The following is a 13,647-nucleotide window of genomic DNA, read 5'->3' on the forward strand; positions in this document are numbered from 1 at the left end:
CTCCCCCATTCATGCTCTGTCTCTCTCTGTCTCAAAAATGAATAAACGTTAAAAAAAATTAAAAAAAAAAAAAGAATCTCTGTTGCAACCACTCAGCTCTACTGCTGTGGTGGGAAAACAGACAATATGTAAATGAATGGATGTGGCTGTGTTCCAAGGCAACTTTATCAACAAAAAGGGGCAGGGAGCCAGGTCTGTCCCATGGGCTGGAGTGTGCTGACCCATGGTAGAGAGAGATGGGTTCTTGGATGAGTTTACGTCAGTATTATTTGAAATGCAGGCAGTTGCCTCATCTGTCAAAACCTTAACATCTAGCACTGAAATCTGGCAACGCTCACACGAACTGTTGACCTCTATGTTTGCCTGTCCCGTAGAAAAATGTCACACCCTCACAGCAGTTCTGGGTAATTCTCTGCCCAATGAGGGTATCCCTTGGCTATTCCCATCCACCCCCAAGGGTGCATACAGAGAGCAATCTGTGTTCGCCAAACTGAACTCCATTTTATGAGGGAGGAGATTAAAATGCAAGAGACTTTTATAAATTCTTTGGGTAGATGATTACTCTTGAATATGGAAAGATATATAAACTTTTACTGCCAGCTTTCAAGCCCTATTTTCCATTGCAGACAAAGCCGGGATGGCGTCTCCTGAAGGGGAACGGAGGACAGTATTAAAGCTGCTTGTCAAGGGGCTGGAGGGAAAACTTTCTAAGGTGGAAGCTGGGTACTTTCTCTGATTCAAACAAGCAGAACTATTGTTACTGTGCTTTCTTGCCACGGTGTAAGGAAAAACAAAACTTTGGAGTCGGCCATCCCTGAGTTCAAATCCTGACATCACCATTTATTGGTTGTATAGCTTTGGGTTAAGACACTTCCTGTTTCCGGGCCTCAGTTACTCCATCTGTAAAATGGATTTTTTGGTAAAGTTGAAAGATAGTAACAATAAGTTAATGCTATATGCTGTATCATATAAATGTTATGTCAGTTAAACTATGGGTGGTTCATGGCTGGCACTCATCAATTTTGCTTCCTTTTGCCATGTCAGGGTCATGTTTGCATGGCTAAACATTAGAAAACATCCTCCTCTTTCTTCCTAGTCCCTTTACACATGCCATTTTATCTACAACTTTGAGTTTCTGACTGCACTGCAGAACCTGGGGTCAAAAGATTAAAATGTGGTCATAGCTCTCTTACTAATCTACATTGACTTTGGAAGATCATGGGACCAGATTGTTGAAAGGGATTAAAAACAATTTTTTTTAACGTTTCATTGAATTTTTTAGAGACAGAGCACGAGCAGGGGAGGGGCAGAGAGAGAGGGAGACACAGAGTCCGAAGCAGGATCCAGGCTCTGAGCTGTCAGCACAGAGCCCGACACGGGGCACGAACCCACAAACCATGAGATCATGACCTGAGCCAAAGTTGGACGCTTAACCGACTGAGCCACGCAGGAGCCCCTGTTGAAAGGGATTTTCTATCATCCTTCAAATCCCAAGTCCAGAGGCTTTTTTTTTTCCATCTACAAAATGAAATGATGTGTGGAACAGGATATAATATCTAAAAATAACTGTGAGCCACTTTGAAATAAGTAAACAAACAAACATGACACATTTCGTTGCTAAGGGAGACAGTGGCAGTAACAAGAACATCTCAAGACACCCAATGCAATGAGTTTTCTCTATGACCCAGATAGACTCATTGCGTTTTAGAGCCATCAAAGACTTGGACGGTCAGAAACAGTCCTGCCCACCTCCTCCCCCTTCCTCCTGTCTCCAGGCAAGTGTGGGAGTTTATGGATGGGCAGGGAGGAAACTTTATCTGGCAGCTTTACGGATGTGTAGCTGACATAAAGTACAGTTTGTTAATTTTCACAGGGGGTCTATATCCATGAAACGGTCGCCATGGCCAAGGTACTGAATTGACTCATCACTCTGTGGGAGCTTTGTGGCTGCGAGAGTAACCAAGAGACAGATATTACTGGCAAGGCCTCGGGGGTGACAAATATCCTAACACGTGTACCCTGGCACAAAGTGTTGTCTTATCCAAAAGAGCCGATACCACCGCCACTGAGAAGAGCTGGGCTCAGTCCCTTGGCAAAATTAACGAACAGCCCAGATGAGGAAACTGAGGCAAGACCCACATCCGTTTCTTCTGTTTTCATGGAAACACATCCAGAGTGCGTATGTTATTTAAAAAAAAAAACAATATGGCATTTGCTAAAAGAAATTCTTGTCTGCATCAAATGCTTCCTATCACACTGATGCTTAAAAAGCTATATATATGTTAAAATGATACATTTTAAGTGACAGTGGGTTCCTCCCAATAGGGTCATTAGCTAAGCCTCCCCTCCCCCAGCGACATGGGTGCCACACAGGGGCTGATGCTTCTCCGCGGTCTAGAGGGTGAAGGTCAAAGACACAAATTCTAGGCATGGACACTGTTGGCTTTTCTACTCCTGAAGAAAAAGGAGACCTCGTTTTGCCTTAATCATCAAGATACAGTATGCTTTTAATAAATCATCCAGGAACAGAAGGATTCATGGCACCAAGAAAGAGCTCATGAAAACCTAGTTACACGCTCCTTGTTGTAAAGTATCTCATAGAGTGTCACGCATAATTTACTTGGGACACAGATGTAATTTTGATATTTTAGGTGTTCGCTGAAAAGTCATGCGGAGTTTAACATTAGTTGCAAAAATCACGTAAGAACTCCAAGAACAAAATTTGGTAGTTACGAGAAAGATCATCCCTGTCACATGGGAAGTCACACGCGAGGTCAGTGGTTCTTCAACAATTATGTGCTTAGAATCTCCTGGAAGGATGGTTCAATAGATTTCTCGGGCCCATCCCTGAAGTTCTTGGTTCAGTTGATGTGGGTGGGGCCCAAGAATCTGATTTCTTAACAAAGTTCAACGTGATCCTGAGGGTGCTGGTCTGGGGCCCATATGCTTGGGCCCCGCTTTTCCCCGGGGCCCGTCCAAAGCTGGCTCTGTTGATTGGACACGGTGGGTAGAAGAGACCAGCAGAGACAGAGCACCTGTCACTGTTCTCATTGTCTGGAAACTAGCTCTGGTGGCTGCCCAGGACCCTAGAGAAGCAACCTTCAAAATTCCTGATAGGTGTACTGTATTCTTCAACCAAAAGCATTTAAAGCAAAACTAGGCTGTCTGGGTTCACCACCTAATGGGTTGATTTCGGGACAGTTGACAACTGGATGTAAAGATGAACTTAAGTACCATTTCCCTGAAGACTTAAAAAAAAAATAAAGCAACGAAGATACTGAGGGTCAAAGGCTCTCCCCAGCCATTCTCACCCGAGCCCATAAGTAACAACTGATACCAAAAGTGGCTTCGTTTGGGGAGCAATACTTACATTTTAAAATGGAACTGTGTCTTACACATTTATCCGCAGAGCCCCGAAGACAAAGCGATTGCCCTGCACCCCCAAGTCAAATAGCTGAGTTTTTATTTGCTAGGCCATTGCAGTCGCGGGGACATTTCCAATTTAATCACGATTACTTCTCTTCCTATCCTAAGCTAGCACGAGACTTAACACATTTTAACTTATTTGCTTTCTTTTGGTAAAGAATACGTAACAGAAGCCTTACCGTTTAAACCACCTGTAAGTGGTCAGTGGCACCGCGTGTATTCACACAGATACGCAACTGTCTCCACCATCCGCCCCAGATTTATTTGTTGAACGGATTTCCCCCCCAAAACACGATCGAGTTGGAGGTGACCTGTACGGTCAACCGGGGTGTTTTTGACACCACCTATGGTGTCAAACGGGCGGGATTCTCCTAAGTTTTCTGGAGGAGAGCTAAGTTGAAGGCCTCACGGAGGAAGAGCTACGCGACTGAACCCAGATATGAGGCCCAACTGTGGGCCCCCAGCCCGTCTTGTGAATGACAGGCCGCAAAATCCTGGCATCAGCCGTTGCTTCTCCGATGCCCTCTTTTTCTTTTTCTTTTTTTTTTTTTTAAACTTTGGAAGATGTGTTTGTTTGTTTGTTTGTTTGTTTGTTTATTTTTCACTATATGAAGTTTATTGTCAAATTGGTTTCCATACAACACCCAGTGCTCATCCCAAAAGGTTCCCTCCTCAATACCCATCACCCACCCACCCCTCCCTCCCACCCCCCATCAACCCTCAGTTTGTTCTCAGTTTTTAAGAGTCTCTTATGCTTTGGCTGTCTTCCACTCTAACCTCTTTTTTTCCTTCCCCTCCCCCATGGGTTCCTGTTAAGTTTCTCAGGATCCACCTAAGAGTGAAACCATATGGTATCTGTCTTTCTCTGTATGGCTTATTTCACTTAGCATCACACTCTCCAGTTCCATCCCCGTTGCTACAAAGGGCCATATTTCATTCTTTCTCATTGCCACGTAGTACTCCATTGTGTATATAAACCACAATTTCTTTATCCATTCATCAGTTGATGGACATTTAGGCTCTTTCCATCATTTGGCTATTGTTGAGAGTGCTGCTGTAAACATTGGGGTACAAGTGCCCCTATGCATCAGCCCTCCTGTATCCCTTGGGTCAATTCCTAGCAGCACTTTGCTGGGTCATAGGGTAGATCTATTTTTAATTTTTTGAGGAACCTCCACACTGTTTTCCAGAGCGGATGCCCTCTTTTTCTAACGCAACGCAGACATTACTCTGAGTACTGCACTCCTTCCCATCGAATCTCAAATCTTCATACAATCTTCCAGGCGTTACCATCATTACATAGAACCTACTTACCGTCTCCCTATAAAAATAAACGCAACCTACGTGGCACAAGGGAAAGTGACAATCCTTGGTGCTGCTTCTGGGCCTGTTAAAGACCCAACGCGTGCATGTACCCATTCACTGGTAGGAAAGTCTTCAATGTGGAGAGGTCACCAGGAAGGTTCTTTAGCATGGAAATCCTCACAAACAGAAATGTTCTTACCTGGGTAGGAACACACTTTCCACCACGTAAAAGTCCTGCATGAGAACATCTCTATCCGGCTTGGAAGTGAGATTACCCACGGTGTATCCTATCCCCAGCTGAATAGCACCTTTGATAGCAGATGATGCAGTCTGCAAAGAAAACAAGGGTCTCAGGGTCAGCCTCAATAGTCAGGGCCTTGTTCAAGGTCACAAGCAGCAGAAACAGGAAAAGGGGGTTAGATTTTCTTTCTTGTTCCTCAACTGTGTGGAAGCTGGGTTTGGAAACAGGACAGGTTCCTTCTTTTGACGGTGAGCCTATTAAGGACCCTTCTTGATATGAAATTATTCTTGTGGTAGTATTTCCTACAAATATTTCTAAGGTCAAATTACAGTCCCAAATCTCCACCTTTCTGTTAGTAAGAGCTTAGAAATTTGGTACGATGCTTTCAACACATGGTATTCTAATTTGTACCAAAAAAGAAATGGTATAGTCACATTTTTTAAAAATCTGAAGTTCTATAACACACCTATGGATCAGGAAGTGTATTTGCTTATCTAGTTTGAGAGAGAGAGAGAGCGCGTGAGAGAGCGTGCGCATGCACGCAAGTGGGGGAGAGGGGGCAGAGGAAGATACAGAGAATCCCAAGCAGGCTCTAGGCTCAGCATAGAGCTGGATGCGGGGCTTGATCCCTTGACCCTGGGATCATGGTCTAAGCCAAAACCAAGAGTTGGATGCTCAACCCACTGAGCCACGCAGGTGGCCCCCTCAAGAGGAGTATTTTACCTTCACGAGAAATGAGACAGCAAAAAGTAATTTGAGTCTTCGGATAAAATTTAATTTGGAAATTGCTTACTAGTTTTGCCATGAATCCACAATCACAATTTCCTACACTGACCTGTGTAGGAATAATGTATATGCATTATTGGGGAATAATGTATATACATATATGTGTACACATACATACACATACGTGTGTGTGTGTGTGTGTGTGTGTGTCATTTTAGCCAATAAAATAGGAGAAATAGCAAAGTAACTCAATTTAGGAAAATTAGAAGGCATGCTCTTTTTTTTTTAATCTTGTAAATGTTTGTTTATTTTTGGGAGAGAGAGGGAGAGGGGCAGAATGAGAGGGAGACACAGAATCCGAAGCAGGCTCCAGGCTCTGAGCTGTCAGCACCGAGCCCAATGCGGGGCTCGAACTCATGGACCGCGAGATCACGACCTGAGCTGAAGTTGGGCACTTAACAGCCAGCCAGCCAGGCGCCCCAGAAGGCATGCTTCTCAATGTTTGTGCAAGTGTGGCCATTTCAGGTGAAGTCACCAAGTGATTACTGGGGACCTAGCCCTGTGCCTGCAGTGGTTTGTCTGGGGTTCAACCTCAGGTGACTGTGGATCACGGCACTTTGGCTAGAGGACACCAGTGTTGGGGGTGGGGTGGAAAGGATATACGACCTAGCTTGGTTCTGTATGTCCTTTGCTTGTGATCACAGAACGGCATCCAAATAGGTTTAAAGTGTCTGCGAGCTGTATGCATACAGCCAGTTTTGAAGCCTTTAAGAAGGGATTATCTCCACGATTCAGGAAATCTGAGGATCAAGGATCAAACCAGAGGCCAGGATCGATCCGAACTGCTCAGTCACTTCCACTCTACAACTCTACGAACCCTTCCCCACGGAGTCATCATTTGGTGGCTTGTTCACCCCACTGCAAATATGATATCCCCCCTAGTCTGAGCACAACTCCCTGCCCTCCTTCCTAGAGGAGGCAGAGAGTGGCTCGGTGTTTTTCTTCTTCCACATGCCTCTTCAAGATTCCAGGGCAGCAAGACGGCGAAAGACTGGGACTCAAGCCCCCAGGGCAACTAGGCTTCAAAAACAAAAAAGTTTGCTATTTTCATTCTCGCTCCCCGAGTTCTGCAATGCCACCAACTGGCATCAGTGACCTTTTGTACCAACAGCTCTGACTTTGGAAGACTGAAATGGATTTTCTTCACTTTAACCTCACACACAAATTCAAAAGGCATTTCTGTCCATCACTCAGAGCAGTATGGCCCAAGATATGACATCAGCACTTTCCAGAGGACCCGACACCCCGACGTGTTCTGTTCCAGAACTATCAACAGAGTCCTGTGCTCTCAAAGCGCTCGTCCCTCCCCACCCCTGACTGCTACCCGGAACTCTCGGTATTTCTGCTTAATTCAGTCCTCTAGTCCTTCTGGGGCCGGGGACACCTGTCATACAGATGAGGGAGTATAACCAATGGTTTCTTAACCACCCTCCTCCTCGAACCCCAACTACAGAAGGTGGTCAAAGCAGCAGAAGTCTATACCTGGTGTTTTCAAACTTTAGGAAGCATGAGAATCACGGAGATACTTAAAAGAGATGAAGGCAAAACCGCAGAGACAGGAAAAGCAGCAACGGTTGCCAGGGGTTGGGAGAAGACAGGGGGAACACAGAGGGTTTTCGGGGCAGGGAAAACACCTTTTATGATACTGTAATGATGGCTACATGCTGTGACACAGGTATCTAAGCCCACAGAACACACATAACGAGCGAGCCATGATGTAAACTATGGACTCCAGGTGATAAGGTAGGTTCATCCATTGTAACAAACCCAACCCTGTGGGGGAGGATGTTGATAGTGGGAGGCAGAGAGCATGTGGGAAATCACTGAACCTTCTCAATGCTTCTGTTAACCTACAACTACTCTAAAAAAAAACAGTCTTAAAAAAACAGTCAACGGGCATGGCCAACCCAAGCCAAAATCAAGAGCAGACCGATGGGTTGCATCTCCAGACTTTCTGATTCTGAAGGTCTGGGGTGAGGCTCAAGAATTCGCTCTTGCTCTAAGGAACACTGGACAAATCTTTCTCCGATGGCATGAGAGTAAATTTTGAATCCTCAAAGGAATAAGATTCGGGAAAGGGCTCTGTTGACGTCTGTTTAGTTAAACCAAAAAACAGACTTGTGATGCTATTACCTTCCTTTCTGCCTCCTTAAAATTCAAGTGCTCTGATGGGAGACATAACAGAAATGGTAACAAAAGTTCGTATTTTTTCGATCAACACTTCGCGCCTGGTACTTGACGCACAAGGATAATAATCGTAATGACAATCTGTTGTAATCGTAGCGCAGACATACGGAGCATTCACTGAGTGGCAGGCACTCTTCTGAGTGCTTTTATCCTCACACAGCTAGTGACGAGGTGCAAGTGGAACTCACACGTGGGGAGTCCAAGTTATAAGCAACTACACCGTCACCTAACAGGTCAAAATCCCTGATTTTGCCCTTTTTACAGGTGGGGATTTAAGGCGCAGCGAGGTTAAGTGACTTGTCCCACTCCCATTGCTAGCATATGGCACTCTGGCTGCAAAGCCCACGATGCTTCCACATCTGTTTTTTCATCCCCCATCCCCACTCCCAAAATAAGCCTGGGATGCAAGTCTGAAGTTCCCTCTTAAGCTAGCTGTTTGACCTCAGCAGAGGAAGGAGTTCTGTGGAAGCCATTCCTTTTAATAAGCCAGGGCTGAAATATTTTATTTGCTTCTAATCACACCCAACCATGAGTCAACCTAAGAAAAGCTGTAAACCGCTTGGTAAACCAGTATAAATACGGGTCAATGTCACTTGTTAATGTCACCACCAGCAACGGTGGGGGGGGGGGGGTGTATGTGGTATTTTGCTGCCAAGGGAGGGATGAAGTCTTGAGGTTTCCTTCTCCCCACCTCCACGTAACATCCGATGCTTTGGCACCCATGCATTTGTAGAGAATTAAAAAGCATCTTGCCCACTTCCTAGGAATGTCTGTGTTCACTGGGGCATGTGGTTTCTTGAGTCACCAGCAGTAAAGGCGCCACCCAGCACCTCAAGTTCTCCCAGCGGGCAGCAGTCATGGCAGGCGGATGGGCCGTGCTGTCGTATTTTCTAACACGGCCATGCGTAAGATGTGCTTTAAAACTGTAAAACTGAAATGCTACCTGGAGTGTCTCTGGTTAGCAGATTAGTAAACCATGATGGTGACAAAGAACCCGTGTATAGGGCTAGTGGTTCCTCTTGGACAACCAGCACATTCCTTCCCTGCAAACTGCGCGCCATAAGCCCTTCTTCGGTCCTTCGGGATTCCAGCCAACAGACCGGCGACCCAGTAACAAGTCCGTGGCTCCACACACACTCAGCCTCTCCAGTTTTCTCTGTAGGACTTGGCTGATGCTCTCACAGCGCTAGGACATGACCATTTTCCCTTCGAGCTCCACCAGGGACCTTTGACTCCTTTAGAACATGTAGCTCTAGATTTCGGAACACAGCGAAACAGAGCCTATTTTTAATTCAGGACTTTGCATGGGCTAAGTGGAGGCAACACGTTGCCTGGATACTAGAACAACCGCTAAAGCTTTGCATAGTCAGAAAAAAGAACCACAGAAGACCGCGAAAGCAAACCACTGACACTTCCATAGCTCCTCTTTCCTAACCCACCCTTGCGCAGGGCTGACGAGAATCCTAAGGGGAAAACGAACGTCAGCTCTGGGTTTGTGTGATAGGTTTGAGTTTTCAAAGTGCTATCTTTTGATGTTTGATCCTCACGACTGTTTTGCAGGTAGGGAGGGCTTATAAAGCCCATTTGACAGCTAAAGATAGCGTGGGTCTGGGAAATTAACCGGGTCTAAGTCCCTTGGCTAGGGTGTGGGAGAGCCAGGAATGATGCTCTGGTCTCTGAAGGCGCCTGGTTCAGCACTCCACCATCTTCCACTATCTTACGAGCCTGAATTTTTCTGCTGGAGACGATCTGATCTGCCGGAAAGTCCTCCCACGATGAGATAATCATGGTGGTAAGTAACAATCTGACAACATCTATGGAAACCCACCACCAGGGAAGCAATGATCCTGACGACAGTTAAGATTTAACTGACGTGACACTGGTTACAGGAGACTGCTTCCTCCAGCACATTGTCTATGAAACCGGATCACTTAACGTGCCATCTGGTATCAGTGGCTTGAAAAGGAAGTATGAAAACATTTCATGTCAACGGCACTTTCTCCTCCAAGGTATTCCGATGAACTAATTACGGGATTAGAGCCAATATAGATGATGCCAGAGTGATTTTTGTCAAAAGTACAGATCTCATCATATCACCACCTTGTGCAAAACCCTCTAATGGGTTCCTGGTGTCCTCACTATAGGATTAAGTCCAAACCCTTTAGCTTGACAGAGAACCCTGTCTTACAGTATTACTCCTTCCTGACCTCCATGGACTCCTGCATCTCGATATAAAAAGAGATTCTCACACTCCCAAACAGACACAGACACACACACACACACACACAATGCTTTGAGCAAGCTGACCTTACAGGTCCACGAAGCCCTAAAACTCTAAATGACATTTGCTGGTCGGGCGCATTCTTCCCAAGGAAGGGGTCCAACGTGTTCTCTTTTTTCAGAATGTGTTTTTCCAAAACCACACAGAGATCTAGAGAGTCTAATTCTAAAATTTTTTTTAATGTTTGTTTTGAGAGGTAGAGTACGAGCAAGGGAGGGGCAGACACAGACGGAGACACAGAATCCGTCTGAAAAGGGGCTCGAACTCACAAACCTCACAATCATGACCCGAGCCGCAGTCGGATGCTTAATCGACTGAGCCACCCAGGCCCCTAGAGTCTAATTCTAAATTAGAGATGTTCACTGCCAAGGGGCCTTAGACTGGGCCATGAAAAAACAGCTCAGCGACACCTCTTCACAGCGAGAGGTGGGAATCCTTGTCCGACAGGGAGAACCCCTACCTCCAGGTCCGTGTTCCCCTCATCTCTGAACCTATACTCAAGAACAGAGGCACAGGCTTCTTTGCCCCAGTGGTAGAATTAAAGGGAAAGAAAGTAGGAAATATTGCATGAAACGAGCTGTAGGAGTACAGAAATGGGATGGTTTATGGGTGGGCAACCTAAAGCCTTCTGAACGGGAGAGGGGGGCACTCTCATCTTCCACTTGTTCAAACCAATGCTCCAGTCCCTCTGTGTGTTAGGTTTCTACTGCTGCTGTAGCAAATTACCACAAATGAGTGTGCTCAACACAAACTTATCATCATACAGTTCCATAGGTCACAAGTCCTAAAATCAAGGTGCTAGTAGGGTTGCGTTCCTTCTGGAAGCTCAGGGGAGAATCCGTTTCCTTGCCTTTCTGAGCCTCTCGAAGCCGCCCACAGTCATTGACTTGGGGCCTCTTCGTCTTCAGAGACAGCAGCATCTTCAACTCTCTTTCTCTCTCTGACCTCAGCTCTTGTCACATTGCCTTCGTGGACTCTGAACCTCCTGCCTCCTTGTCATAAGGCCCTGCCAGGAGAGTACAGGAGGATCTTTCCATCTCAAGATCTTTAACCAAATCCCATCTGGGAAGTCCTTTTTCCACGTAAGCTAACGAATGCACACAGTGTAGGGATTGGGACATAGCCAACTGTGAGGGCGCCATGATTCTGCAGATCATACTCCAGTTCAGGGCTGATTTCTAGCATTTTCTCTGGGGTTTCCCCAGGTAAAGAGAAGAGCTTCCCTCGAATGCCATTCAGTCAGATGCTGTTCATTCATTTAACAGAGATCTGAGAACTTTCTGTGAGCCAGGCACCGGTGCTGGGGAAAGAAGCACAATGTTCTTGCTCTCATGGGAGCTTCTGGTCTGGTGGGGGAGACAGACATTAGGCAAAGACTCACACACATAATGACAAGAGCAGTCAGGGATATAAACAAGAGGGTGATGTCACTGAGGCCAACAGGGTGGAGGTCAATTTGGAAAGGTGGAGTTAGGAGAGGCATCCCTGAGGAACGGTACACACGCAGAGACTTGAAAGGTAAGAAGGGCCAGTCAGCAGGTCCTGTCGACAAGGGCTGGCTGGGGGCCCCCCACATGCCAGGTGCTCTTCTACAAATGGGGATACAGAAGTGGCCTGGCCAGGGTCCTGGCCCTTAAGGAACTCTGAGAGTCCCACTAGGAGGTCAAGGGAACAGATTTCCAGGCAGCAGTTCAGGGACCCAAAAGCAAACCATGGCAAATACACAGCAGTGGGCCCCATGGAAAGTGTGAGAACTAGAGGCTGGAAAGACCCTGGCCTCAGATCTGGGCCTTACAGGCCATGATAAGGGTTTTGTGTGTGTGTGTGTGTGTGTGTGTGTGTGTGTGTGTGTGTGTTGACAAGGAACAGCTTTCTAATTTTAAAAGGATCGCTCTGGCTGCTGGGTAGATGGAAAGGAGTTAGGGGGCTGCTGTAGTGGCTCAAAGAGATGTGGACAGCTTAAGGAGGGTGATAGACAAGATGGACAGGAGAGATGAATGGGAGAGATATTTTGGAAGGAGCTAAGACTTGCCATGAGCTAGTAATGAGGGTGAGCAAAGTCCTAAAACATCCGGGTGGTTCTCTGGAGCAACTGAGAGGACGGAGTTTGCTCGGCTGAGGTGGGGAGACTGAGGAGAACATATTTTGGGGCGGAAGATCAAATGTTCCATTTGAGATGCCAATGAGACACCCAGTCAGAGATGTTAAGATGTAAGTCAGGAGCTCAGAAGAGAGGTTTGGGCTGAAAATTTGAATAAGTGTTTTCCACATATAAATGGCATTGGGGGTTGACAGAGGAGTATTCTAGAAGGACCTGGAGCTTGGTGAAACATTTAGGGAGAAGACAGAAAGGAGAACCATTCGCAGTGACATAGGAGTGATGGCAGGAGTAGGAAGAAAGTAAGAAAACATGGCTTTCAAGAAACCAGAGAAGAGAATTTGAAGAAAGAAGTGACCTGAGTCTCAACCAAGCGATCCTTTTATTTGGTAATATGAATACAACTTGGTGGGATCTCGAAAGCTATGGGTTAAATTCTCTAATCTTTTCTCTCGTTATCCTTGATTCATAAGTCCAACTCTGCATCTAGAATATTTGACAAAATTAAGTTTATTTATTTGAGAGAGACAGAGAGAGCGTGTGCACACGCACACAAAGGAAGGGCAGAGAGAGGAAGAGAGAGAATCCCAAGCAGGCTCCATGCTTTCAGCACAGAACCCGACATGGGGCTTGACCCCATGAACCGTGAGATCATGACTGGAAAAGAAATCAGGAGTCAGACACTCAACCAACTGAACCACCCAGGTGTCCCTAAACCATATTTTTAAAATGTGTTTTTAGGCAGCCGACGGAATAGGAAAAGATATTTGAAAATGATAAATCAGATAAAGAGCTAGTATCCAAAATCTATAAAGACCTTACCAAACCCAACACCTGAAAACCAAATGATCCAGTGAAGAAATGGGCAGAAAACATGAATAGTCACTTTTTCAAAGAAGACATCCAGATGGCCAGACACATGAACAGATGCTCAACATGACTCATCATCAGGGAAATACAAATCAAAGCCACAGCGAGATACCACCTCACAAGGGTCAGAGTGGCTAAAATGAACAAATCAGGAGACTATCATGCTGGCGAAGATGTGGAGAAATGGGAACCCTCCTGCATTGCTGATGGGAATGCAAACTGGGGCAGCTGCTCTGGAAAACAGTGTGGAGGTTCCTCAAAAAATTAAAAACAGAACTACCCTACGACCCAGCAATAGCACTACTAGGAATTTACCCAAGGGATACAGGAGTGCTGATGCATAGGGGCTCTTGTACCCCAAGGTTTACAGCAGCACTTTCAACAATAGCCAAATTATGGAAAGAGTCTAAATGTCCATCGACTGATGAATGGACACATAAGATGTGGTTTATA

The 13,647-nt window shown here is 45.8% G+C and overlaps 1 protein-coding gene across 5 annotated transcripts in view; it reads right to left on the reverse strand.

The window, feature by feature from the left end:
* PIP5K1B (phosphatidylinositol-4-phosphate 5-kinase type 1 beta) overlaps window positions 1–13,647 on the reverse strand; it is a 311,282-nt gene that overhangs the window by 134,607 nt on the left and 163,028 nt on the right. For all 5 annotated transcript variants that reach the window (XM_053205297.1, XM_027041084.2, XM_053205298.1 and 2 more), the window contains one exon: window positions 4,931–5,061. In XM_053205297.1, coding sequence (XP_053061272.1) covers window positions 4,931–5,061 — 131 coding nt within the window. The remainder of the gene's footprint in view (window positions 1–4,930; window positions 5,062–13,647) is intronic.

Source organism: Acinonyx jubatus, chromosome D4, assembly GCF_027475565.1.
Source record: "Acinonyx jubatus isolate Ajub_Pintada_27869175 chromosome D4, VMU_Ajub_asm_v1.0, whole genome shotgun sequence".
Taxonomy (NCBI): domain Eukaryota; kingdom Metazoa; phylum Chordata; class Mammalia; order Carnivora; family Felidae; genus Acinonyx; species Acinonyx jubatus.